Source organism: Macaca thibetana, chromosome 5, assembly GCF_024542745.1.
Source record: "Macaca thibetana thibetana isolate TM-01 chromosome 5, ASM2454274v1, whole genome shotgun sequence".
Classification (NCBI taxonomy): Eukaryota; Metazoa; Chordata; class Mammalia; order Primates; family Cercopithecidae; genus Macaca; species Macaca thibetana.
This window is the reverse complement of record NC_065582.1, coordinates 102080626-102108393: the sequence shown is the minus strand read 5'-3', so window position 1 is coordinate 102108393 and position 27768 is coordinate 102080626. Positions and strand designations below refer to the sequence as shown.

Below are 27768 nucleotides of genomic sequence, written 5' to 3'. Positions count from 1 at the left end.
CAAGGACCTCTAGACACCACTTCCCATCTCCCTAGTTGGCCCCAGTCATGACAACCGTGGAGAGTAGAGGTGTTGTCAGAGATCCTGATAGATCTTCACTAAGTACTGATGTGGGCGTCATGTACTGGCTTAACAGTAGCTCAGAAATTCAGAGTCTTTCTTCCTTCTACCTCTTTGTGAATGGTGCCCAGTTACTGAGTCCAATTTATATATAAATCAGAATATTTTCAAGTCCTAGCCACAGTACTCAACCGACCAAGGGCTAATCGAAGAAAACATATCATACTACCTGGGGGTTTATATTTGGTTCTGCCAAACAGGAAGGAAAAGAGATTGACTTCAAAGCTGCTTTAACTTAGTGGTTCTCTGTTCTCGGTACTAAATTCATTTCACTAAATTCTAATTCTAACAGTATTTCTCCATTCAGCCATGACACTGTAACCAGATGGATGTTCTTGACTGTGAGTTGTCCAGGTTCTTGGCATGTTGAACAAAGAATTGGACACAATACTCAGACAAAGCAGTGGAAGATGAAAGCATAGATTTATTGAAGTGAAAGTACACTCCACAGAGTGGAAGTGGGCTTGAGCACGTGGCTCAAGAGCCCTGATTATAATGTTCCTGGGGTTTTTATTGAATTACAAGAGCATGGTAACATCCCTAAGTACCCTTTAGAGGCCTCGATAGGTTATACCCTACACAAAGGAAGAATTCATCCCAGGACCAATCAGAGGCAGGATTCTGCCCAGAACCAATCAGAAGCATCCTGCCTATGATGTATAAGCAAATGACAGTTTCAGAATGGACCAATTACAGACATACCCATTTGTGACATAGGGGAGGGGAGGTTCAGAGGGGCGTGGGCATTTGGCCCCTCATTACTTGGTCCTGGAAAGGCAGGGTTTTCCTCTTAGTCCAATTACAAGAAGGCCTTGGGCTTCCTGTCTCTAGACTCTGTTCTGTCTCAACACCATTCTAAGACCCAGGAAATTGCTTGGCTTATCCTCATAAGACTGCACCAGTTCTGAGCTAGTTGACTTGAATTTCCAAACTTAAGTGCAGCAATTGGCTGGGACGTATTCCCGAGAATCTGGGGCTATTTGAAGGCAGAAGACAGTATCAATAAACATATAAAGCTCCACAGTAACTATCTAAAGCCCCAACAGATAACAGGTTTGGGTCTTACCTCAGAATTGGCTCTGAATACGGCAAGAGAAGCTTTACCACCACCATTCCCACTTCAATCAGAGGAGTTTTATAGATTGGGTTGTAGCCGGAGATTTCATTTGAAAAAAAAGGTTTCTATTGCTTTAAATGACATTTGGAAATCTCTGTTCTGAATGAGTTGGAATCATGAGGCCTTGTTTTCCTGCACTGGCATGTGAAACTAGGCCAGCAGAGTGCTGGGGGCCAGTACAGCTGGAGGTGATTAGCTTCTATCCGAAGTCAACATAGATGGGAGAGGGTGGAGCTGGAGGTTGCTTTTTCTGGAACGAATGTCACCAGGAAATGGAATCGGGGGGAAGAAAATACAGATTTAGCTTTACGACCTATGAATGGAAACTTCATTATAGTAAATATGTTACTGCCCTCAGCTGGGATCTGGCTCCACCAGCATGGAATGGTATGAGCCACTTGCTAGGGCTACTCTGGTTAGAAAGCAAGGTGAGGCCACGGAGCTGGGGTGGCACATGGAAACACTCATATCAAATTAATGAATAAGTACAATTCAGCTTTTAAGACACCTTGTATTAGCTAAGTGCTAGAAAATATAAACTGAAGATATGGAATGGTTTAAACATAATAGTTTATTTCTAGTTTATCAGTTCTGGACAAGTGAACAGCTTGGCAATGCAGATCTATTTGGCTCAGTTTTTAGCCCAGGCTGATGAAAGTGCTATAATCAACACATAGCTTCTAAGGTTGAGAATCGCCTCCATTCCCCAGGAAGGATTGCCTATGGAGAGGTTTTATGAGCCGGGCTTACATGCAAAACACATTACTGCCACTCATTCCATCAGCAACAACTGGCCAAATGATGGCCAGTGACAACTCTATGCTATAGAAGGAGAAGCACATATTGTAGTAGAATATATTTACAAAACTGAACTCAAGTTATGTATTCGAAAAGATTGAGTATCTTAGTATAGTCCTGAGCATTGCAGAATTAGAAACAATTTTATCCCAAAATCAAAACTTTAGTACATGTCATTAGTAGAGATAATTCTGAATTATTATGGCAAACAGGAAATAAATGGCTGTTGAGAGAAGATTATTTTACGTCAGTGGTCCCAGATAGCCTGCCAGATTTTTTGGTTTAAAAAGGACTAGTTATCTATATGTAATGTGATAAACCCAATAAATTTTAAAAACAGCTTAATATAGCTATATTCCAGATATAGATACCCTGATAATGATAGGCTGTCTTTCCATTTTACATAATTCAGAAATATTCATAATTCAGAAATATTGTTATGGTAGAGATAAATGTAATAAATTATGGGCTGACCTGCATAATATTTTAAAGCCAATCGAAACTTTACTGTATCAATTTGGGATTGTATTTGACTGCAAGTAACCAAAACCAACCAAACAGGCTTACAAGTTATAAATCAATAAGTATGTGAGACAGGTCTCAATTTAGAAGTCTATTTTGCCAAGGTGAAGGACATGCCTGGAAGAAATGACACAGAATCACAGCAACAGTCTGTGGTCTGTGCCTTTCTCCAAAGATGAATTTGAGGGCTTCAATATTTAAAGGAGAAAAGTGAGCTGGAGGGGAAAGAAGAGGGGTATGGTCACATTACTGAACCCATATGTTGCAAGAGGAAAGGAGCAGGCAGGGAAATAGTTAGGTATTTATCTTGCACTCAGCACATAGATAAGGTGAACATAGAGTAACTACCTGTGGAGATATTTAACCTTTTATCTGTAGCTATCTGCTTAGGAACAAAAGGAAATGCAGTTTCTTGCATGACTCAGCTTTCAGCTTCATTTTTTTCCTTTTGGCGGAGTGAACTGGGGTCCCAAGTTTTTATTTTCCTTTCTAGAGGGCTTAGAGTTTATTTTCTTTCCTTAAGAAACCAAGCTCAGAAGAAGGCAGTTGCTCAGAAGTAGGCAGTTAATTCTATAGCTCAAGAATGTCAACAGCTCTATAATTATCCTTGGCCTTTCCTTGGCCTGGAAGTGGCTGCCACAGCTCCACCTATTATATCCACATTCTAGAAAAGAAGCAGGAATTGGCAAGGAGAAAGAGTCAGACAGTACTAGGGCAAGAAAGCAAAGTTTCCCAGAAATCAACGGCAGACTTCTTCTGTCTTAGTAAAATCTGTCAGATGCCCATCTCTAGCTTCAAGAAGGTCATTTTTACCTAGATATGTTGCTGTCTACCTATGAACAATATCTCGGTTCTGTTCATAAGGACAAAGACAGCAATTGATACTGGGTGCCAGCAAGCAGTGTGTGTCTTTCCAATTCTGCCTCAGTTTCCACCATTCCTTATAAGGTAGCAAACACTATGCCAATTTTTCAAGATCTTCCAAATTCAGGATCTTCTGAATTTATAATTACTGAGGAGATTCACTGATAGGAAGTATTTAAAAGTGTTTAAAAGTAGCCTTCAGGCCAGGCGTGGTGGCTCACGCCTGTAATCCCAGCACTTTGGGAGGCCAAGGCGGGCAGATCATAAGGTCAGAAGATCGAGACCATCATGGCTAATGTGGTAAAACCCCATCTCTACTAAAAATACAAAAAATTTGCCGGGAGTGGTGGCGGGCGCCTGTAGTCCCAGCTACTCAGGAGGCTGAGGCAGGAGAATGGCGTGAACCCGGGAGGCGGAGCTTGCAGTGAGCCAAGATTGCACCACTGCACTCCAACCTGGGCGACAGAGCGAGACTCCAGCTCAAAAAAAGAAAAAAGTGGCCTTCAATTTTTACAGGTTTAGAGACATAGTTTTATTCACTCAACCAAAATATAACCATATTCCTACGGACACTGATAAACCATGTTGCTGATTTATTAGCTTACAAGGAAGCTATAGCTGGGTCTAGCAGAATGAGGAAGGCTGGACATTCAGAGGGGGCTCCTCCTGCTGGGGAAAGTACATGCCAAGGCCGATGGGAAGATTGCCTAGAGACCAACATGTGATTCATTAACTGGGTTAGGCTGAATAATCCTCTACACAAGGGGTGTTTCTGACTACACAAGAAAAAAGAAGGGGATGTAACAAGTATTGATCACTTATGCATTGGACCAGGTGTTTTCACCTTGCCTACTTTTCAGGGTGTTCAGGATTGAATGTGTTATCCACCTATTTAAGAGAGGAAACTAAACCCCAGAGGGATTGTCACTTGCCCAAAGTTGCCCAGATAACTGAGGTAAAGATTCAATTTCAGCTCTGACTGACTTCAACTGATAGCTCCAGAGGCCTCCTAGCTATTAAAGTGGAATGCACGCTAGGCGCGGTGGCTCACGCCCGTAACCCCAACAATTTGGGAGGCCAAGGCAGGCGGATCACCTGAGGTCAGGAGTTCAAGACCAGCCTGTCCAACATGGGCAAAACCCCGTCTCTACTGAAAAATAAAAATAAAATTAGCCAGGTGTGGTAGTGGGCGCCTATAATCCCAGCTACTCGGGAGGCTGAGGCAGGAGAATCACTTGAACCTGGAAGGCGGAGGTTGCAGTGAGCTGAGATCACGCCATTGCACTCCAGCCTGGGCAACAAGAGCAAAACTCCATATCAAAAAAAAAAAAAAAAAAAAAAAAAAGTAGAATGCAGGTAGCCCTGACACAGCCTGTGTTCTCTCCACTGCACTCTGCTGCGATGACCATCCAGCTGCCTCTTTCCTCTTAGACATGGACTCATTCTGCTTGACATGATTTCTCTGGCCCCACTTCTGAGTTTCACATAGGTCCCAGCTTTTATTAACTCATGATTATTTACATAAATTAGAATGCAGCTTAGTCAAATAGGACTTTTTTCCAGTTATATTTTTTGTTCTAAAGATAACATGTGGCCTTCTGAACAGCTTCACTATTTCAAGTTCTTGTCAGTAACATGTTTACAAACCATCTATGGAGATGGCCATCTTCTGGTGTGTTGTTTCTATCTTAAAGGACGGTCTTTGGTATCCCTCATCCTTTTGGTGTCCCTCATCCTTGGAATGTCCTAACTGTTGTAAATACTGACCATATTGTTAATGCTTTCAGAATAGCACTGAATTTTACCATTTTGTTTTGGGTGTCTATGTGGAGAAACAATTTAGAAATTCATTTTTGTGGATTCTTTAAAACTCACGGAGGCCGGGTGTGGTGGCTCATGCCTGTAATCCTGGCACTTTGGGAGGCCAAAGCAGGTGGATCACTTGAGGTCAGGAGTTCAAGACCAGCCTGGCCAATATGGTGAAACCCCTTCTCTACTAAAAATACAAAAATTAGCCGGGCATGGTGGCATGCGCCTGTAGTTCCAGCTACTGGGGAGGCTGAGGCAGGAGAAGAATTGCTTGAACTTGGGAGGTGGAAGTTGCCGTGAGCTGAGATCATGCCACTGCACTCCAGTCTGGATGACAAAGCAAGACTCCGTCTCAAAAAAAAAAAAAAGAAAAAGAAAAAACCAAAAACCTCATGGAAATACTCATCTTAGAGCTGGAAATTTCTGTTACTTGCAACTCTCCTAACTGTGTTCATTGCAGTGATCTATTCCCCTACTAGACTATAAACTTTGTGAGGGCAGGAGCCCTTTCTGCCTCATTACTGCTGTATATGTCCCATGTGCCTGAACATAACACAGACTAGCTTCTCATTATGTAAACATTTATCATATGGATAAAGGGGACTCTCCGAACAGTAAAGAGACAGTTGAGAATTAACAAGTCACAAATCTGCATAGTTCTTTTCCACATAAAAGTGCCGTGGCTCTAAGACCTAATGGGGCTCCTTCTGCACTACCACAAAGGCTTTCTAAATTGGTGGGAAAATACAATAATCATTGTCATCACATTAACCCACAAGTTATTGGGAATACTTACAAAATAAAATTATACACACTAAATCTCAAAACACTTTCTCACACATTTCAAAACTTACAAATAGGAATACACACAAAATGGAACCAGAGTCCTAACAAAAACACATTATATAGGAAGTTATGTGATAAGGGTAGCATTTCAAATCAGTAGATAAAAGAATAATGACTCAATATATGATGTTTAGATAATTAACTATAAAAAATTAGACTATTATGCCACACAGAAAAATAAATTCAAAATAGAATAAATATGTATGTATTTGCTCCATCATAGTATTAGAAAAACACACGGGAAAATATTTTGAATAATTTCTAGTAGAGGACAGATGTTAGCTACTGCCAGGCACCATTTATTGCATGGGAACACAAGAAGTACACACAGCAGCTAGTAAATATGTTGCGTAAGCCCCCAGAAAGAATTCCCTGAAGAGGAGCCAAATACATTCTCAAAAAAAGATTCTATCACAATTCACAATCCACACAAATATATTAATATGCTAACATTTGGCAGAGATCAGAGCCAAAAAAAAATTCTTAATAAGATTAATAAGCTGAACATATTAAAAAAATAAAACTCTGTACTGCAAAAGACATAGAATAACAAAAGATAAAAGAGTGGATAAAATGTTGACAAGACATAGGACACATTGTCACTTATCATTATGGTTCAAAATCTATACATCAAAAAGGAAAAGATACAATAGAAAAGCAGGCAAAGGACGTAAGTCGGCAAGTGATTGTGAAAAATGCTCTAGTTCACCCAGTTTTTAAATGAAATTTTAAATGAGATGCTTTAACCAATCAAAATTGATCGTTCATTTGACTGGTGAGACTGTAGGAAATCAGGCCCTCTCGGGCTCTGCTGTACGACATTGCCAGATAGCAATCTGTCCTACATTTCGGTGAGCGATTGGCTTGGAAATTCAAGTCATAGGAAGTGAGCCTACAGAAATACTTGCACCTAAAGGCAAAAGTGTTTGTAGCACTGAATACTGTTAAGCTGAAAGCTATCTAAGTGTCTGTGAATAAGCAGGGGTTAAATAAATTACAGTCCTTCCATGCAATGGAATACTTCCATATCACTACTATTCTAAAGAATGAGGTAGGTCAACACAGACTGACACTCAAAGATGTTCCATAATGTGTCATCAAGTGACTTACAAAACAATATATGGAATGATCGCATTGTTTTGAAAATGATACAGTTTATACACAGCTTAGAAGGATACACGTGTCTGTCTTTTTTTTTTTTTTTTTTTTTTTTTTTTGAGTCAGAGTCTTACTCTGTCACCCAGGCTGGAGCACAGTGGCATGATCTCAGCTCACTGCAACCTCTGCCTCCTGGGTTCAAGCGATTCTCCTGCCACAGCCTCCCAAGTAGCTGGGATTACAGGTGCACACCACCATGCCTGGCTAATTTTTGTATTTTTAGTAGGGATCGGGTTTCACCATGTTGGCCAGGCTGGTCTTGAACTCCTGACCTCAGGTGATCTGCCCACCTCAGCCTCCCAAAGTGCTGGAATTTACAGGTGTGAGCCACTGTGCTCAGCCACATGTGTCTATTTTTAGAGAGTGAAAATACAGGGCATTTCAATTTTAACCTTATGTGTGTTTTAAATTTTTTCCAAGCTTGTATTACACCCATAATCAAAAAAGATTTTCAATTTCTTAAAAATAATAATCATTTGAGAAAAGTGCCCCATTTATTACAAGAGCTATTTGTTCTCCTCTCAGTGCACCTGAGGACCTGCCCAGAGTCAAGAAGTCACGCAGGTCTGCGTCACCCTGCAGGATGAGGTGCCATCTCCTCAGAGTCCTAATTCTTGTTCAATTAAAATCCACAACATGGCTGGGTGCGGTGGCTCACGCCTGTAATCCCAGCACTTTGGGAGGCTGAGGCGGGCAGATCACCTGAGACCAGGAGTTTGAAACCAGCCTGGCCAACGTGGTGAAACACCATCTCTACTAAAATACAAAAAATTAGCTGGGCGTGGTGGCACACACCTGTAGTCCCAACTACTCAGGAGGCTGAGGCAGGGGAATCGCTTGAACCCAGGAGGTGGAGGTTGCAGTGAGCCAAGATTGTGCCACTGCACTCCAGCCTGGGCAACAGAGCAAGACTCTGTCTCAAAAAAAAAAAAAAAAAAAAAAAACACAACATAAGGATAAGTTCCCCTAATGAAGGATTTTACCTACTGTACTGCCAGGTACTATTTGCTGCATGGGAAGACAAGAACACACAAGACAGCTCATTGATATGTTAACCCTCAGAAGAAACTCCCTGAAATGGGAATCTCCAAAAGTGATCCTATCACAATTCACAATCCACATGAAAATATAAATATTCTGGCCGGGCGCGGTGGCTCACGCCTGTAATCCCAGCACTTTGGGAGGCCAAGGCGGGCGGATCACAAGGTCAGGAAATCGAGACCACAGTGAAACCCCATCTCTACTAAAAATACAAAAAAAAAAAACCAACTAGCCGGGCGTGGTGGCGGGCGCCTGTAGTCCCAGCTACTCAGGAGGCTGAGGCAGGAGAATGGCGGGAACCCGGGAGGCGGAGCTTGCAGTGAGCCGAGATCTCGCCACTGCACTCCGGCCAGGGTGACAGAGCGAGACTCTGTCTCAAAAAAAAAAAAAGAAAAGAAAATATACATATAAATATTCTAACATTGAACACTTAAATATTCACACTGGCCCTACCAACAAGATTCATGTGTCAGCTGCACACTGTCTTTACTGGCCACTGAAAAAGAAGGGTGCCAGTCCAACCAGCAAGTCCCTGCTATTCACATGAAGTGATGTGGCCAACTGGCTCGAGAGCCCTGTGGCAATCCATTGGCCCTGGTGGCCCAGGAGTGACGGCACCTTCTTCATTCACCTCCAAGAAGGCATTGATCTCTTTGGAAGAAGTCAATTTCCTCGTGTGGCAGACTTCTGTACAACCTGAGTTCTTTTTTCCGTGTTTGTTCTTCAATCTCCTCTTGTATGTCTGATATGCTAAGTGTTAAAACATACAAGTATTAACAATCACTTTAACAAAGAGTCTAATTTGGTGACACTGTACACTTGTCAATCCTTCAGGTGTCTGGGTGGCATCATGTATGTATAAACACCCAGGAAAAAGAAGGGGGAAGAGAGAAAGTTATGGAACAGAAGGATTCGGTGTATCAGAATGACTCTTTTGTCTGGAGTGAACCATTTGTGATTGAGGCTCATTCATCAGGTTGCTGACAGCTCACAAACTCATATATTCATTCATTCACTCATTCACTTAGTCAGTCAGCTGGCAAATCCTGCAAGTGCTTACTAGGAGTAGGACACTCCTGGGCTCTGGGCTGGAGCTGGGAATGAGCTAGAAATGATGCTTCCCTCAGTCTCTCCAAGAGAAGGAATGAAAACATGGGTCTGAGACCAAGAGTTTGACTCTAATATGATTTATCTTATCTATTGGGGAAATTAAGCCCCAGGTATTCCTTATATTGTTATATTGATTGTTATTTCTGTATCAGTACATAATAATAACAATCAGCAATCAGTATATAATCAGTTCTATCAGTAATCATTGAGTCTTACTCAGACCTAATTCCCTAACAACAGTGAAAACGTACCATGGCCCAAGATTAAAATATATATATGTATGTGAACATATTAATATATATATTTTTCTTTTTCCACTTTTAGATTCAGGGGGTCTATGTGCATGTTTGCTTCCTGGGTATATGCGGTGATGCTGAGGTTTGGGAAACAAATAATCTTATTACCCAGGTAGTGAGCACCGTACCCAACAGTTCGTTTTTCAACCTCTGCCCCCTCCCTTCCTCTTCTAGTAGTCCCCAGTGTCTATTGCTGCCATCTTTATGTCCATGAGCACTCAATGTTTAGCTCCCACTTATAAGTGAGGTATTTGGTTTTCTGTTCTTGCATTATATATATTTTTTAAATTTATCCTCTGTGAACACACATAATAAATAACTCCAAAGTAATGTATATTTGGCTGCACTCATATGTGCATACACATATATATTTCAATATTTGTATATGTGTAATATTTCATATTTGAAAAATATTTCACAGCCATTCAGCACAAGTCTTAGTCACAGAAACATTGAAATAACTTGGCATTTGGGAGACCTCAAGGCTTTTAATGAGACCTAACAAACCAACGCTTAAGAGCAGATGTCACTTTGGAGCTCAATGATTGCTCATGGAGATCTTGTCATAACAAGTTACGAAGTCTAAGTTCTGATAGTGGATTCACTTTTTTCTTTTTTTTTTTTTTTTTTTTTTTTTTTTTTTTTTGAGAGGGAGTCTCGCTCTGTGGCTCAGGCTGGAGTGCAGTGGCGCGATCTCGGCTCACTGCAAGTTCCGCCTCCCGATTCACGCCATTCTCCTGCCTCAGCCTCCCGAGTAGCTGGGACTACAGGTGACCACCACCTCGCCTGGCTAATTTTTTTGTATTTTTAGTAGAGACGGGGTTTCACCAGGTGTTAGCCAGGATGGTCTCAATCTCCTAACCTCGTGATCCACCCGCCTCGGCCTCCCAAAGTGCTGGGATTACAGGCGTGAGCCACCGCGCCCAGCCATGGATTCACTTTTGTGAAGTATATTTGTTTATAATTATAAGCTCATTTTCAGATTTTTTATATATTTTTCTATGAAACTCCCACTTGTGCCAAACTATCCTGTCTGTGCACCTTATCGTCCCCAGAAATGTCAGGCTTTCAAAAAGTGTATCACAGTGTAGTCCCAGCTACTCGGGAGGCTGAGGCAGGAGAATGGCGTGAACCGGGGAGGCGGAGCTTGCAGTGAACAGAGATTGCGCCACGTGCTGCACTCCAGCCTGGGGGACAGAGCCAGACTCCATCCCAAAAAAAAAAAAAAAAAAATGCATCACAGGGGCAGCACAGGCAAGTTTGGATTGAAAAAAAAAGGTCGATAAGTTGGGTGAACAATTTTCTGTCAGTTATTTCCTACCCAATGGGAGTTCGCCCACCTGCAACAATAAGAAATCCATCTATCAGCTGGAAGAGTCCATAGGCCAGTGGGAAACTCAACATCTGGACCAAGTGCTCAGTAGTGAAAGATAACTGGAGCATGGTGATGCACATCTGAATATTCTGAGCTCCAGTTTCTAAGGAAATCGTCCTGCACCTAGCAAAGAGAAAAAGTTTCAAGAGTAACGCACTAGCAATAAGAACTATTCTCACATTTTCTCATATGCACCATAACAATTAGAAGCTATGACCTCAGGCCACAGAAAATGTTTACTCATTCCATAGTTATTTGCTGAATTCCTACTCTGCAGGTGGTCTTCTGAGAGGTACGGTGGAGTGGGGCTTTGCAAACCCTGCTCTAGGCATCTGAGTGAAAAGACAAAATAAACACACAGGAAAGGCTCAGCAGCAACACAAGACAAAGTATGGCCAAAGGCCACGCAGATGTAGAAATTCAGAAAATGGCAGAAGGGGTGAGAGAAGGCTTCACAGAGGAGTGAGATTAAAGGATGGAAAAAATAGAAGAAGCTTTTGATGAGGGGGAAATATTATAAAAATTAAAGTGCCAGGGACAGGTGTGAGTGTGGCCTATTCAGCAGGCATTGCATATACTGTAAGCCAATCTGCACAGAGGAGAAGATTGGAGGAGATGAGAAGGGAAGGTTGAGTTAGAGATATGATGCAGGGCATGGTGGCTCATGCCTGTAATCCCAGCACTGAGAGGCAGAAGTGGGAAGATCACTTGAGCCAGGAATTCAAGACCACCCTGGGCAACAGAGTAAGACCCTGTCTCTACAAAAAGAAAAACATATATATATAAAGACATATGAAACAACATAAACTAAACAACACTTAAAAACAAATAAACATGGCCAGGCGCAGTGGCTCACACCTGTAATCTCAGCACTTTGGGAGACCAAGGTGGGTGGATCACCTGAAGTCAGGAGTTTGAGACCAGCCTGGCCAACATGGTGAAATCCTGTCTCTACCAAAAATACAAAAATTAGCCAGGCGTGGTGGCACATGCTTCTGTAATCCCAGCTACTTGGGAGGCTGAGGCATGAGAATCGCTTGAACCCAGGAGGCAGAGGTTGCACTCCAGCCTGGGCAACAAAGGTCTCAATCAATAAATAAATAAATAAATAAATAAATAAATAAATAAACAAAAAACCCTAAATAAAGACCAAATACCTAAAATGGTTGTCTTTGGTGAAAGAGTTTGGTAATAATTTTTCTTTTTGCTTTCTACTTTTCTATATTTTATTGGTTTTCTGGTTGCATAAAATGAAATAAACCTCATTTGAAAAAGATAAAGGAGGGAAGAGAGGGAAGACCTGGGCAGGACATTGAGGGCTGAGTTAAGCAGTTTCATGTCTCCAATTTATAAAGGGAGTCTGCAGGGGTTTATACGTGGAAGTGAGGAGATAAAAGAGGTGTTTCAGAAAACAAACAAGCATCTGTGTTTAAGTTGGACTGGAATGGGGAAGTAACAAGGGTGTGTGATGAGGGGGTGAAATTGCTGTCAGTGGTACAGGGCAAGCTCTGTGTTCATACTTTATTTCTACTTACTCTATTGCGTGCTACACTTGCCTCAAACCACCCTCACTTCTTTCAGACTTTTGTCAAAAACTCAGTATGATTAAGCTACAAAGCTGTAACCCACACCTGCACCATTCATGAGCCAAATCTCAATCCTGGCCTTTGTCAGGCTATCGGATATGAAAAACATGAGATTGTGGGACTACATCTTGCCATAGGAGTACTTTCTGTCCAGAGCCAATTGCATTTCAACCACTCAACAGACTGTGTTCCTAATTGTCAAATTTGGGAAAAAAAAAAAAAAAAAAAAAAAACCCAGGTCTAAATCCTAACTCCACCATTTTCTAGCTCTGTGAACTTGGTCAAGTCACTTAATTTCTCTGAAGGATCTGCTCATCAGTAGAACGAGGGTAGTGATAGGATCTACTTCTCAAGCTTGTAGTAAGAAGTAAATGAGATAGATGGGGTAAAGCTTTACTGATCACTTAGTACAATCCTAAATGTTCCCCAAGTGGACTGGAAGTAGCATAAAGCCAATTAAAAATTCCCATCTTTCACCTTTGGAATTCAACTGCATAATTTACTTTTCTTTAAGAAATTTTTTCTGCTTTTAAAAGTAGTCCATACTTATTGAAAAGCTTCAAAAATATACCAAGGAAATACTAAAGAACTAAAATTATCCTTACTCTCCCTACTCAAAATTAAACATTGTTACCATATGGTATATTTCTTCCAGTATTTTTTGATGCATATAACTCTTTTTGCTTTCTTCTACAAAGTGGGAATTAAATACATGTCATTTTCTATTCTTTTTTAACTTAAATTTATCTCTTCTTATCAATTTGGCCTTTGCTTTAATTTACATAAAGAATTGCCACAATATTTTCCATGAATTGCCATAAGTTATCCTGCTCCGTTCCACTGTGTAAGTCAAAACTCTTCATGTCTCCTGACACAGGCAGCAAAGCCTGCCAGTGGCAGTGTGTTAACTTTACCTTCCTCAAAAAAAAGTTTATGGATAGTTCAACTATACCTTTGCCAAGACTGGTGGGTAAAAAGTGCCAGCAGAAAACCCGTGACATGGCCAATCAAAGGAAAGATGAAACTGATGGTCAGAAGGGTGATGTCTGAATTCCAAGATCCTTTCGCCAGGACCACACCAGCAACTGCGACCACCAGAAGGAGGACCCCACCAACAATGGCCCCAATCTGAAGCAAACAATAAAATAAGTGCATATAAACTCAGGGTTTTTTGCTCTATGATACAAAGTCCATCAAGGTTGTAAAATGCTTGGGATCTAGAAATTTTAGAACACAATAGGGACTTAGAGATGACTGAATCCAATTTCACTTTGTAGAGGAGAAATCTGAGTTCCAAACTGGTCAAGTAACTTGCCTATGCTAGAAATGGGTGGAATTTGACACAAATCTAAGTCTTGTTTTAGCACATCTACTTTTCCCTTCAAGTAGAAGATTTTGCCAGAAAGATTGGGAGCAGAGTTTTATTGTGAGTAGAACAAAAGTGCAAAATGAATGGGATCTGACAATGAGCTTCCAACACCCCTGCACACACCTCTGTGACCCTCTGCTTGTGACCTCCAGTCTGCCCTGCCTGACCATCTGCCTCCCCTCCCACCGCCCCTTCAACCACCAGCAGCTGCCTGCTGCTTTGGTCCCTGTCCTTCTCCCCTCCAAATAAAATCTACCCATTCTTCATTGGACAATCTGAGCTAATACTCATGATCACATGAGAAATACTGATGGAGTCCTCTATCCTCTCCCAAATGGATACTGTTTCTTACTTTTGTTGTTTAACAAGAACAGAAACAAAAAGCCAACAATAACAAAAACAAATTTGAGTTTTAGATAAAATAGGAAGGAAGGATGGCCTAGGGTATTTTGGGAAAATCAGGATCTTGGCAAGCTCCTGTTCATATCATGTAGACAGTAAACTGTGTACCTAGTTACAGTGTCAAACTTGATTTGAAATGATTCAGGATGTGAAGGAGGGTGGTCATAGGAAACTAGAGAAGACAACAAACCATATACCCAATATACCATAAATGTGTTCTGGGGGTCATTTTTACTGTTTAAATACAGAGACAGACTAGACCCCTGCCTAAGAAAAAGATGCTAAGACATAAGAAAGCCTCTTGGCCAGGCAAGGCGGTTCATGTCTGTAATCTCAGAACTTCGGGAGGCCGAGGTGGGCAGATCATCTGAGGTCAGAAGTTTAAGACATCCCGGCCAACATGGCAAAATTCTATCTCTGCTAAAAAAAAATACAAAAATCACCCAGGTATGGTGGCACATGCCTGTAATCCCAGCTATTCAGGAGGCTGAAGCGGGAGACTTACTTGAACCCGGGAGGTGGAGGTTGCAGTGAGCCAAGATTGAGCCACTGCACTCCAGCCTGGGTGACAGAGCCAGACTCCGTTTAAAAAAGAAAAGAAAAGAAAAGAAAGAAAAATGAAAGAAAGCCTCTGAATGTAACATCCCCTCTTCCTCTCTCTACCAAAGATTTCAAAGTTTAAAATCCACCAAGAGCAAATGAGGAACACTTAAGTTTGTTCAGAAAATGTGTCAGATTTAAAATTAAAATAGAACTAAGAACAGAGAATGAAGATATACTAAAATAATGATAACATTAGCCTAGTTTTTTTTTTACTAAGGTGCTGTAGAATATTTATGCATATTATTAAATGTTTTGCCATAAATCCTATGAAATACCCAAAAGAAAAGGTGCTGTAGGCTGGAGTGCAGTGGCCGGATTCAGCTCATGCAAGCTATTACGCCATTCCTGAAGCTGGGACTACAGGCGCCCGCCACCTCGTAGTTATTTTTTTTTAGTAGAGACCACCGTAGCCAATCCTATGAAATACCCAAAAGAAAAGAGTTTTCGATCTGCTCTTTACAGCAAATAAAACTGACATGTAAAAAAATTGTATCTGGTTTCTCCACTGACACTGATGGATTGATAACGGAGCTGGAAACTCCAAAATCATGATTTTTGCTGTTGTTGTTGTTAAATGCCCTTTTAAGAAAAATAATCAAAGATAGAGTATTTGAAAAGCAAGAAGTGGCCGGGCACAGTGGCTGAAGCCTGTAATCCCAGCACGTTGGGAGGCCAAGACAGGCAGATCACGAGGTCAAGAGATCGAGACCATCCTGGCTAATACGGTGAAACCCCATCTCTACTAAAAAATAGAAAAAACTAGCTGAGCGAGATGGCGGGCGCTTGTAGTCCCAGCTACTCGGGAGGCTGAGGCAGAAGAATGGTGTAAACCCGGGAGGCAGAGCTTGCAGTGAGCTGAGATCCGGCCACTGCACTCCAGCCTGGGTGACAGACCGAGACTGTCTCAAAAAAAAAAAAAAAGAAAGAAAGAAAAGCAAGAAGTTTCCATGATCATTTCCCTCCTCTTGTTTTGAAACAAAATCATAACTACCACACTGGAAATTTTCTCCTACTGAAATAACAATAATAAATGTGGAAAAGGGGCCAGGCACAGTGGCTCATGCCTGTGATCCCAACACTGGGAGGCCAAGGCAGGAGGATTCCTTGAGGCCAGGAGTTGCAAACCAGCTGAGCAACAGAGCAAGACCCCATCTCTAAAAAAAATTTATTTTTATTAGTAGGGCAGGATGGTGCATGCCTGTAGTGCTAGCTACCTCAGAGCTTGAGATGGGAGCATCATATGAGCCTAGGAGATCAAGGTTGCAGTGAGCTATGATTGTGTCATTGCACTCCAGCCTGAGTGACAGAGCGAGACCCTGTCTCAAAAACTTAATTAATTTTTAAAAATAAATGTGGAAAAGATGGGACTGTATTCCATGAGTTCAGCTAAAAAAAGAGAGTGAAAATCAAGTGTGCACCATTGATGTTAAAGTCATCCACGTGCATTACAAATGTACTATACTAGGCCATCTTCCAGCTCTCTGTGCCCAGCTGATTTGTCTGCTTGGCAAGCCCTCTCCTCTCCTTCTCCATCGCACTGAAGGAATGGTGGGAGTTGTTTGGCCTTGTGCCTAACTGGAAAAACAGGGTCCATTGGCACAGGCATATGGAGTGGCAATGTTTTGTGAGGTAGAGCCAAACGATAAACCACAAAACAAAACTAACTGAGATTTACTACCTGAAACTCCAAGTAACCCCAAATGTTTCTTTCTTTATAAATGTAAAATATAACCAAAACATTTTTTAAATTTTCATGAAAGCCACACATATTATAACCTCCTATCTGCTAAAGTGATACATAATCAGAAAAAAAATGGAAAGCACCCCTAGGAGACTCACATCATTGTTAAGAATGCCTCCTCTTCACGTTTTGTTTTTTTGTTTTGTTTTGTTATTAGAGATGGGGTCTCACTCTGTGATCCAGGCTCGAGTGCAATGGCACGATCATGGCTCACTGAAGCCTCAGCCTCCTGGCCTCAAGCAATCCTCCCACCTCAGCCTCCCAAAGTTCTGGGATTACAGACGTAAGCTGCTGCACCTGGCCTCTTGAATTATTTTTAAAAACCGTTTAACAAAGACATTTGCTTGTTTCTCCAGCAGACAAAGGGCAAGACTGCAAAGACAAGAGGAGGTAGAAAGTTCTAGTCACCATCATTCCATAGCTAGACTCCTCAGTGCTCTCTGGATGATTTCATTTAAACAGTCTTATTCATGTAGTCAGCAGCCCCTGCTCATGTGTACAAATGACAGCTTTGGCAGTGCCCCCAGGAATGCTTCTGCAAGATAGCCCTTCCTCCTACTCTTCCAATAAACCAGCCATATTCCTAGTGGGCGCCCTTCCATGCTCACTTAAACAGCTTCTGCCTCAAGAGCACCTGTGTGAAGCCTTGTGCACGCATGGGCCTGGGCTCTTCTGTCCACACACAGCTTTAGCTTTTCTGACACTAAATCAATAGTTGCTTGTTTTCCAGGGCGTCATAAGCCTCGGGGTACAGGCCTATGGGAGTGGCAGAGCAAGGCTTACAGGGTGGAGGAAATACAATCACTGGATCCAAAACCGCAGGACGTGTAAGGAGAATTTCTGGGTGTGAGGCTGTACTCGCCAAGCTCACTTGTCCCAGCCACTGCTCGCTTCCGTCTTTCAGGCCCCTGAGTCTGAGGATGTGCCAACAGTGGCCAGGGAGCTGCTCACCTTGAGAATGATTTTGGATTGTTTTGGCCATCTGTAATTCACACAGACACCGAAGGCCACGGGGATAGTCAGGCACACAAGGGTAATTCCTAAAGAGAAGAAAAATCCATCAGTGTTTTCCCTGTCACCCTGACTGCACAGCACTTCTCAACAACTTCCATTTCATTTAGATAACAGCTTTAAACTGACATTTTCCCATGCCACTTTCCAAATCTGGACGAATGCCTACAATATTGGCTCCAAAGTTATATAAGCTCCTCATAACATTTTGTGTCTTGTTTGTGAGTGCCTTTCAGAACATATTATCAAAGCAGAATATATTAAATAACTTACTGATCAGAAAAAAGTTGCACATAAAATCATAGTTTCTAAATTAAGGTTTCCCTCAAGTTTTACAGATTCAGTGGGCTCCCGCTGTTGTGAGGAAGTGGTTTCATTCATGGTTTTGAACTATGGGCCATGGGTTGTAAGCCCTCAAGGTGTTTATCTGATACACCAGATTGACACTGACAGTCTTAAGAATCATAATGTCAGCCAGGCGTGGTGACTCAAGCCTGTAATCCTAGCACTTTGGGAGGCCAAGGTGGGCGGATTGCCTGAGCTCAAGAGTTTGAGACCAGCCTGGGCAACACGGTGAAACCCAATCCCTACTAAATACAAAAAAAATTAGCCGGGTGTGGTGGTGTGAACCTGTAGTCCCAGCTACTCGGGAGGCTGAGGCAGGAGAAGGCAGAAGTTGCAGTGAGCCGAGATCACACCACTGCACTCCAGCCTGAGTGATAGAGCAAAACTCTTTCTCAAAAAAAAAAAAAAATAGTACCTATCACTTCTCCAAAAACTGACCATACTAGAAAAGGCAGATCATTTCACCACATTTCTCTTCTAAGCTTGGTAAACCCACAGAGATCTTTAGGAAAATGGCAGACTTTAATGAGAAATAGTATTCAGAAGAGGAGACAATGAAAGAGATATGGGTGTGACTGTGACCTGTAGATGAGTTTTCATAATCAGTAAGAATTATTTACATTCAACCTCCACGAAAAAGTCAAGGTTCGCAGGCAATGTGAAAGGTGGTCACAGGAAGGTCTACTTAGAGCCACTAGATCCAGTTAAACCTTGGAGCATAAAGAGTCCAGTTGCTTTATAGTCTAGTTATAGAAGGGTTTGATCCTTGCTTTTTCAAAGTAAATTATCTGGCTTTCTTTTTTTTTCCAAAAATGCACTCTTGTAGGGGTGAAAGTTTGCACTTTGTAGTCATATTCCCAGGTTAGAACTCCAGTTCTGTACTCACCAGCTGCATAATTTTGATCAAGTTACTAAACCTCTTGAAGCCTAAAGGTTTAGGAGATTGAACTGGTGACAGAATCTACACTGTAGGGTTCTTTAAGGAATTAAATTAGGTACTAAAAAAAAAAAAAAAAAAAAAAAAAAAGTCCCTGCATAAAGAGTTATGTAATTAAGAGCAGCTACTATTAGTGTCATCACCATTATTGTTAGTCCTCCATTTCCCAGGCCCATACAGACCTATGTTCTGATAAGGAATGGTGAGATTCTGCTGAAGACTCCAGGACCAGGCGTAGAGATAAATGCAGAGTGGCATCATTCCCAGGGCGGCCACGGTGGAACAGGTTGTCATACTGATGCTGAAATTAAAATTAATACAATGCTTAGGAGGGAGCAATGGACATGAAGTATTTAGTCTTTACCAGAAACAACTCCTGGGACACAATTTCCTAGAGATTACATGGACTAAGCTCCTTGGAGCTCATTTCTCTCCTATGATTTAACAAAAAATGGCTATATTTGTGGTCTACAAAGAGATTTCCAGCAGTTCTTGTTATCCATCAATTACCTCATATTTATTTTACCATCTACTTGCCTTAAACATTCTGCTATAGGCACTATAGAATTCTTCTCTTATCTAGTTCTTTTTTATTGAAGTATAATCCACAAGCCATAAAATTCATCATTTTAAATTATACAATTCAGCAGTTTTTAGTAAGTCACAACATTATGCATTAATAGCACCATTTCCAGGATACTTTCATCATCTCAGAAAGAAACCCCATCCCCATTAGCAGTCATTCCCCAGTCCCTGCTTCCCCTGGCCCTTAACCAGCACAAATCTACTTTCCATCTTTACAGGATTACCTGTTCTGGACATCTTAGATGAACAGAATCATACATGTAGCCTTTTTTCTGTGTCTAGCTTCTTTCCCTTAGCATAACATTTTCAAGGTTTGATAACAGTTTGACTGTCCTCTCCAACTCTCATGGTGAAATGTGATTCCCAACGTTGGAGGTGAGGGCAAGTAGGAAATGTCTGGGTCACAGGGGCACATCCCTCGTGAACAGGTTGGTGCCATTCTCATGGGATTCACTGAGTTCTCACTCAGTTCTTATGAGCTCTAGTTGTTAAAAAGAGTCTGACACCTCCTTCCCCTCTCTTACCACGTGATGCCTGCTCCTCTTCCCCTTCCACCATGGGTGGGGTCTTCATGAGGCCCTCACCAGACGCAAATGCTGGCACTATACTTCTTATGTACAGCCTGCAGACCCACTAGCCAAATAAACCTGTTTTCCTTAGAAATTACCTACCCTCAGGTATTCCTTTCTGGCAACACAAATGGGATAAGACAAGGTTTATCCATGTTTTAACATATATCAGAGCTTCATTCTTTTTATGTCCTTATTCTATTAATATAGTGCATCACATTGATTTTTCTGCATATTGAATCAACTTTGCATTTTGAAATAAATCATATTTGGTCTTGGTGTATAATCCTAGATTCAATGTGATAGTATTTTTTATTGAAAATGTGTGCATGTATATTCATAAGAAGTATTGATCTACAGTTTTCTTTTCTTGTGATATCTAGTTTTGGTACCAAGGGGATTGGAAGCGTATTAGGCTGTTTGCATAGCCATAAAGAAATACCTGAGGCTGAGTAATTTATAAAGGAGGGTCAAAGATCTGCAGGCAGTACAAGCATGGTTCCAGCATCTGCTCCTGGTGAGGACCTCAGGAAGTTCACAATCACGGCAGAAAGCAAAGGGGAAGCGGGAGCAGGCATCTCACATGGCCAGAGGGGGTGCAAGAGAGTGACAAAGGGGAGGTCCCAGACTTTTAAACAATCAGATCTCATGTGAACTAACTAAGTAAGAACTCACTTATCACCAAAGAGATGGCATTAACCATTCATGAGAGATCCACCCCATGATCCAGTCGCCTCCCACCAGGCCCCACCTCCAATACTGGAATCACATTTCAGCATGAGATGTGGAGAGAACAAACACCCAAACCATATCAGCAAGTTAGAATGCCACAAAGCTGACTAAACGCCTGCCCAGTGTGAAGTGTTAATAAATATCTGTCAGGAAGAAGTCACCCAAACACCACATGCCATAAGCTCCCCATTGGATAGAGCAGTGGCCCCCACAGTCGCTGACCTGCAGACAGAGCAAGTTGGTTAGGGCAAGGGAGGGTACAGAACCACAGAGAAAGGGAACTGATGTGAGATGCTAGACTGAATTAAGAATTCTGTTCCAATTCTGATATCGTGTGATCCTATGATTAGAAACTGGGTTTGGGCCAAGTGTGGTGGTTCACGCCTGGGATCCCAGCACTTTGGGAGGCCAAGGCAGGCAGATCACCTGAGGTCAGGAGTTTGAGACCAGCCTGGCCAACATGGTGAAACTCCGTCTGTACGAACAATACAAAAATTAGCTGGGGGTGGTGTCAGGCACCTGTAATCTCAGCTACTTGGGAGGATGAGGCAGGATAATCACTTGAACCCAGGAGGCGGAGGTTGCAGTGAGCCAAGATCATGCCACTGCACTCCAGCCTGGGCAACAGAGTGAAACTCCATCTCAAAAAAAAGAAAAAAGATGAAAGAAAAGAAAGAGAAGAAGGAAGGAAGGAAGGAAGGAAGGAAGGAAGGAAGGAAGGAAGGAAGGAAGGAAGGAAGAAAGAAAGAAAGAAAGAAAGAAAGAAAGAAAGAAAGAAAGAAAGAAAGAAAGAAAGAAAGAAAGAAAGAGAAAGAGAGAAAGAAAGAAAAGAAAAAAAGAAAAGAAAAGAAAGGAAGGAAAGAAGGAAGGAAAGAAGGAAGGAAGGAAGGAAGGAAGGAAGGAAGGAAGGAAGGAAGGAAGGAAGGAAGGAAGGAAGGAAGGAAGGAAGAGGAGGGAGAAACTGAGATTTGACATTGAAGTAGAGTGGTGAGTTAGAGTACAAATTAAGATTTCTAGACTTCAAAATGATGGTGTGATACACAAAAAAGCTGAGTCGCTTAGCATCAATTTGAGGGGTTGTGTTAAGTAAGGTGATAGTGGGACATCCAGTCTTTGGTGAACAAACCTGGGAAGATTTCTAAAGACAATTAGTCTGTTTATCTCTGTCATTATTGGGGTTGTCTCTGGCCACCTTGGAAAGTGAAATGTGGGTTTGTGAGTTGGATGAACCAAACCAAAACCAACAGCCATGCTACATAGCTTTACCAGGAAAACAACTGAGACCATCAGAAGGAAGTTGTGGTCTTTGTTCAACAAATCCAGAATGATTTCTAATGGAAAACTGGTTTGTTTATCTCTGTTATTATTGAGGTTAATTGTCTCTAGTAAAAAGGCTAACACATTTTAAGTGCAACAGACCTTAAGAACTTTTAAGTACCTAATGTCTATGGTGGAGGGGGAAGAGTACTTGGTTTGGAGTCCTCAAAAACTGTGTATCGTGATTACTGCTATGGTCTGAATGTGTCCTTCAAAATTCATAGGCTGGAAGTCAAATCCCTAAGGCAACAGTATTGAGAGATGGAGCTTTCTGGGAGGTGTTTAGATCATGATGAATCCACCTTCATAAATGAATTAATGCCATTTTAAGAGGACTCCACCAAGGAAGTTTATTCCTTTTTGCCCTTCTCTCTTCCATCACGTGAGGAGCAAGAAGGCCCTCACCAGACAATAGTTGCCAGCTATTGATCTTAGACTTCCCAGCCTCCAGAATGTAAGAGAATAATTTCTCTTCTCTATACATTACCCAGTCTCGGGTATCCTGTATAGCAGCACAAAATGTACTAAGACAATTACTATACTGTTATTGCATTATATGAACTAAGTTACTGCTTCACACATTTGTAATTTGTTAATTTTTTTTGTTTTTTGAAATGGAGTCCCACTCTGTCACCCAGGCTGGAGTGCAGTGGTGCAATCTCGGCTCGCTGCAACCTCTGCCTCCTGGGTTCAAGTGATTCTCCTGCCTCAGCCTCCTGAGTAGCTGGGATTACAGATGCCTGCCACCACACCCGGGTAATTTTTGTACTTTTAGTAGAGACAAGGTTTCACTATGTTGGCCAGGCTGTCTCGAACTCCTGACCTCAGGTGATCTACCCGCCTCGGCCTCCTAAAGTGCGTGAGCCACCACACCTGGCCATAATATATTGTGTTTTTGTATTTTCCATATATATTTTTAGTCTACATTTTTTATTTAGGGAAAAGCACTTAACTACATTAACTGATAGTTAATATTTTATGTATTTTAAAGCCTCCTGTGCTCTAAATCAGGGAGAGGAAGAAGAGCCCATGGCGCATGTAGAGAAAGGAAAGAAAGAGAGAAAGAAAGAGAGAAAAAAAGAAAGAAAGAAAGAAAGAAAGAAAGAAAGAAAGAAAGAAAGAAAGAAAGAAAGAAAGAAAGAAAGAAAGAAAGAAAGAAAGAGGGAAGGAGGGAGGGAGGGAGGGAGGGAAGGAAGGAAGGAAGAAGGGAGGGAGGGAAGGAAGGAAGGAAGGAAGGAAGGAAGGAAGGAAGGAAGGAAGACTGAGATTTGAGAAGCAAGTAAGCAAAACATCATGTTGTACACCATAAATATATATAATTTAACTTGTCAATTAAAAATAAAATTTAAAAAAGAAGTCAGTGGAGAGCTGGGAGGTTATATTTCATGACAGCTAACAAAAGAGAGCTCCCAAATGAAGGTAAAAATCAGAGAGGATGAGAACTGAAGAACTAGATTCAGTACCATTCAACCTTACCTCACTTTTTGGTGCCTTCCATCCCAAATCTACTCTTTCCATCTCAATCTCACTCCCAATCCCCAAGCTAAGGCTGTATTTTGTACTTACCTGAGTGATAGAACCAGTGAAAGAATGCATTAGTAAAATTAGGGGAAAGAAAATAAATGGAAAGAAGATACCCATCAGACCAGTCAGATATTTTATCTTTCAATTTGCTAGAAAAAATTACACAATCTGTTTAAGCACGTACGTACTATTTATAGACACTGTGCTCATTCTGTGTACAAGACACAAATGACTGACAGACTGAGAAGCAGACTGCCCTCCTGCTCTAGAAAGGAGAAGGAGGAGGCCCTTCATATGTCAAGGTCTTCTGCAGAGACAGCGAGGGTCCTTCAGCACTTTATTGGGTCTACAAGTCATCCATCACTCTTCCTCCTAATCTATATCACCATTGCTTCCATCCAATTACCCTGCCTATAAAACAATACGTCTATGACTACTTCAACATTTTCTGCCAGGAGAATGTTTATACTCTTGACAAAGCAGCATCTATTTTACTTCAATGATACTAAAAAGATTCCCTCTGCGCTCTCACTCATTGCTGGTAAAAATGGTACACCACGGAGGGTGTCTGGCAATATCTAGGAAAATTAGCGATCCTCCTTCTAGGATTCTGAATCCACGGCCCTCCGGACACAGTTTTATTGACATTGGCTCATGAATTATACACACGCTGTACCCTACACAAGGGCTTATGTACCTGTCCATCTGTGCCAGAGTGAGCAGCACAAGAGCCAGGTCCTATTTTCCTCTCCATCTCTAGGAGCTGGCATAGTCTCATGCTGCAGCACATTGGAAGAGCTCGTTAAATACTTACTGAATAAATGTATGAATCGAAGAATGACCCAGTGTCAACACACTGGTGCTACGGAAATATTCTCTCTGTCCCCCTCATATGTCATGTATCTGCAGGTGAACATTGGTAAAAATCTTACTGAAATGACTCCTTTATACTTAGTTCATATGGTAAACAGTCCATAGCAATACAGAAAAAGAGACTTTCTATAAAATTATGCTCTTCCGGCAGGGCATGGTGGCTCACGCCTGTAATCCCAGCACTTTGGGACGCCAAGGCGTGCGGATTACCTGAGATCAGAAGTTCGAGACCAGCTTGGCCAACATGGTGAAACCCCGTCTCTACTAAAAATACAAAAATTAGCCGGGCGTGGCAGCACACGCTTGTAATTCCAGCTACTCGGGAGGCTGAGGCAGGAGAATTGCTTGAGCCTGGGAGATGGAGATTGCAGTGAGCCGAGATCATGCCACTGAACTCCAGCCTGGGCGACAGAGTGAGACTCCGTCTTAAAAAAAAAAAAAAAAAAAAATATATATATATATATATACACACACACACACACACACACACACACACACACACACTCTTCCAGGACAAAAGCAAGTAAACTTTTAAGAAGCAAATATTTAGCTGATTGGTGCTCTTTTCAGAAATCCAGACTTAGATAACTTACAATTATGTGTATACATCCTTCTGCTCTTTTATTTCTCTTTTAAGCAGTCCATTTATTTCATGATTGTTTGTTAAATCAATAGGACTTTTTTTCTTTCATTATTTTTCTTTTTAAAGGCACCAGACCAGGTGCAGTGCCTCACGCCTGTAATTCCAGCAATTTGGGAGGCTGAATTGGTAGGATTGCTTGAGACCAGGAGTTTAAGAGCAGCCTGAGCAACATAGAGAAACCCTGGTCTCTATAAAAACGACAACAACAACAAAGTACAAAAATTAGCTGAATGTGGTGGTACACACCTGTAGTCCCAGCTACTTGGGAGGTTGAGACAGGAGGATGACTTGAGCTCAGGAGTTTGAGGTTGCAGTGAGCTATGATCACACCACAACACTCCAGCCTTGGGGACAGAAGGAGGCCCTGTCTCTAAAAACAAAAAAAGGAGCCTTATAATACCTTACTCGGCAGCTTGGTTGCTTTTTACCCCACTTCATCTAACACAGACATCCTCTCAGATCAGTACCTTTAAACTTATTCTTTTAAAGACTGCGAAGTATGCCATAATCTAAATATGCCATAATTCCTTCAATCACTTCATTAACAGTAGGTCAGTTGCTTTTAGTTTTTTGCCATTATAAATAATGTTATAATAAACACTCATATATATTTCACTTGAAATAATTCTTTTCTTTCTGTGAATTCCCCAAGGCAGAATTGCTATGTAAAAGTCTGTGTTTTTTGTTTTAACACATACTTCCAGATTACTTTCCAAAAAGATTGCTAAATTTCACAATCTTGCCTACTCTGGATGTGATCAGTCCCTTCTAATTGTCATGCCAGCGTTGAAAAATTGATCTCACTCTTGTTACACTCTTTTTTTTTTTTTTTTTTTTTTTTTGAGATGGAGTCTCACTCTGTCACTCAGGCTGGAGTGCAGTGGCGTGATCTTGGCTCACTGCAACCTCCACCTCCCAGGTTCAGCCTCCACCTCTCTGCCCCAGCCTCCTGAGTAGGTGGGATTACAGGCACCCACCACCACACCTGACTAATTTTTTTTTTTTTTAATTTTTAGTAAAGACATGGTTTTACCATGTTGGCCAGGCTGGTCTCGAACTCCAGACCTCAGGTGATCCACCCACCTCAGTCTCCCAAAGTGCTGGGATTACAGGCGTGAGCCACCACGCCTGGCCTCCACTCTGGATTCTATCAGGTTGTGCTTTCTTTCATGTCAAGTGGCTTCTTCTGTGTCCTCTAAACAATCTTGCTCGTCAGACTTCTTCTCAACTTGTAGGAGTTCTTTTAAAATTAGGGCTCATATTATCATGAACAATACAAGTATTTTTCCCAAGCATGGTATATATCTTTGACTTTGCTTATGACTTACTATAATTAACATTTATATAGTCAAAGCTGTTTTTTTAAAGGCTTCTGAGTTTCTTATCTTAAAGACCTATACCCTGATCTGAGGGCATTCAAATATTGCCTTCTACTTTTTACTTTTATACTTGTATTTTCAATTCACTTAAAATTTGTATTTTACATGGTAACAGGTATAAGACTAATCTATTTTTTCTATTAATATATTGAGATGCAAGTGTGTCAATATAATTTACTAAAATAAACCATTTTCCACTATACTGAAGTGTCACCTTCATCATATATTAAATGGCCAAGTGTATACAAATTATTTTCTGGAAATTCTATTCTAGCTCATCGATAAATAACTTTATTTTTCCCTGAACAAATACTAGACTAATTCGAGTGTTTTCATATATGATAGGGCAAATACCTCCACATAAATTTTCCTTTTCAAACTTCTCTTAGCAGTTCTTGCATATATTTTATTCCATATGAAACCCAAAATTACTTTATCCTGTTAAGAATGCTTACTTTAAGCAAAGACTTCTTCCTGATTGGTGAGCAATTTAAAAGAAAAACAGCAGTTTGCCACAGCTCTCAGACCTCTGTATCCACGAAGAGGATGTTTGGAAAGTTTTTTCCCAATTCTTAGTCTACGATAGTGCTACATTCCTTGACTGTCCATATTACCAAGTCCTGAATGGAATTCCATATTACATCACTTTTCTCTTGAACTTCTGGAGAATCAGCACAACATTTCTCTACTGAATGTCTTTGGCTCAAACAGCAGAAAGGTAAGATTCATGATTATGGGAAGCAAAGTGAGATTTATATCAGACTGATTCTATATCCTTGATTACCTACGTGATTGCTTCCATCTTTATTCAATTTTCAAGCCCATGGTGATCATGATATTGGTCAAGGATGGCAAGAGGTGATCCTGGTGCTCTGCCAACTGTTACAAAACCAGCAAGGCTGGAAAAGTACACAGTGAAGGCCTGTGAGCACAGTGGAAAGTCACGCCTTGTATTTTTAGCCATGAAATTCCAACGTAGCATAAACAGAGGATGTGGCTAAGTAGATCTCTTGACTTTTCATGTATAGGAAAATTTTTGGCAAAATGTAACTTCAGTATAACAAGATCCCACTTGCATTAAGAAGAATAGCATCAT

At 41.3% G+C, this 27768-nt stretch overlaps 1 protein-coding gene across 1 annotated transcript in view; it reads right to left on the bottom strand.

Annotated features, from left to right (window-relative positions):
- Positions 1 to 31: 31 nt before the first annotated feature.
- The window catches only part of SLC10A6 (solute carrier family 10 member 6), a 35929-nt gene continuing 8192 nt past the window's right edge, over positions 32 to 27768 (bottom strand). Inside the window, exons 2-6 of the mRNA XM_050790484.1 lie at positions 19233 to 19351; positions 17709 to 17797; positions 13595 to 13770; positions 11022 to 11179; positions 32 to 9025 (exon numbers count right to left, since the gene is read on the bottom strand). Coding sequence (XP_050646441.1) covers positions 8811 to 9025; positions 11022 to 11179; positions 13595 to 13770; positions 17709 to 17797; positions 19233 to 19351 — 757 coding nt within the window. The 3' untranslated portion in view covers positions 32 to 8810. The remainder of the gene's footprint in view (positions 9026 to 11021; positions 11180 to 13594; positions 13771 to 17708; positions 17798 to 19232; positions 19352 to 27768) is intronic.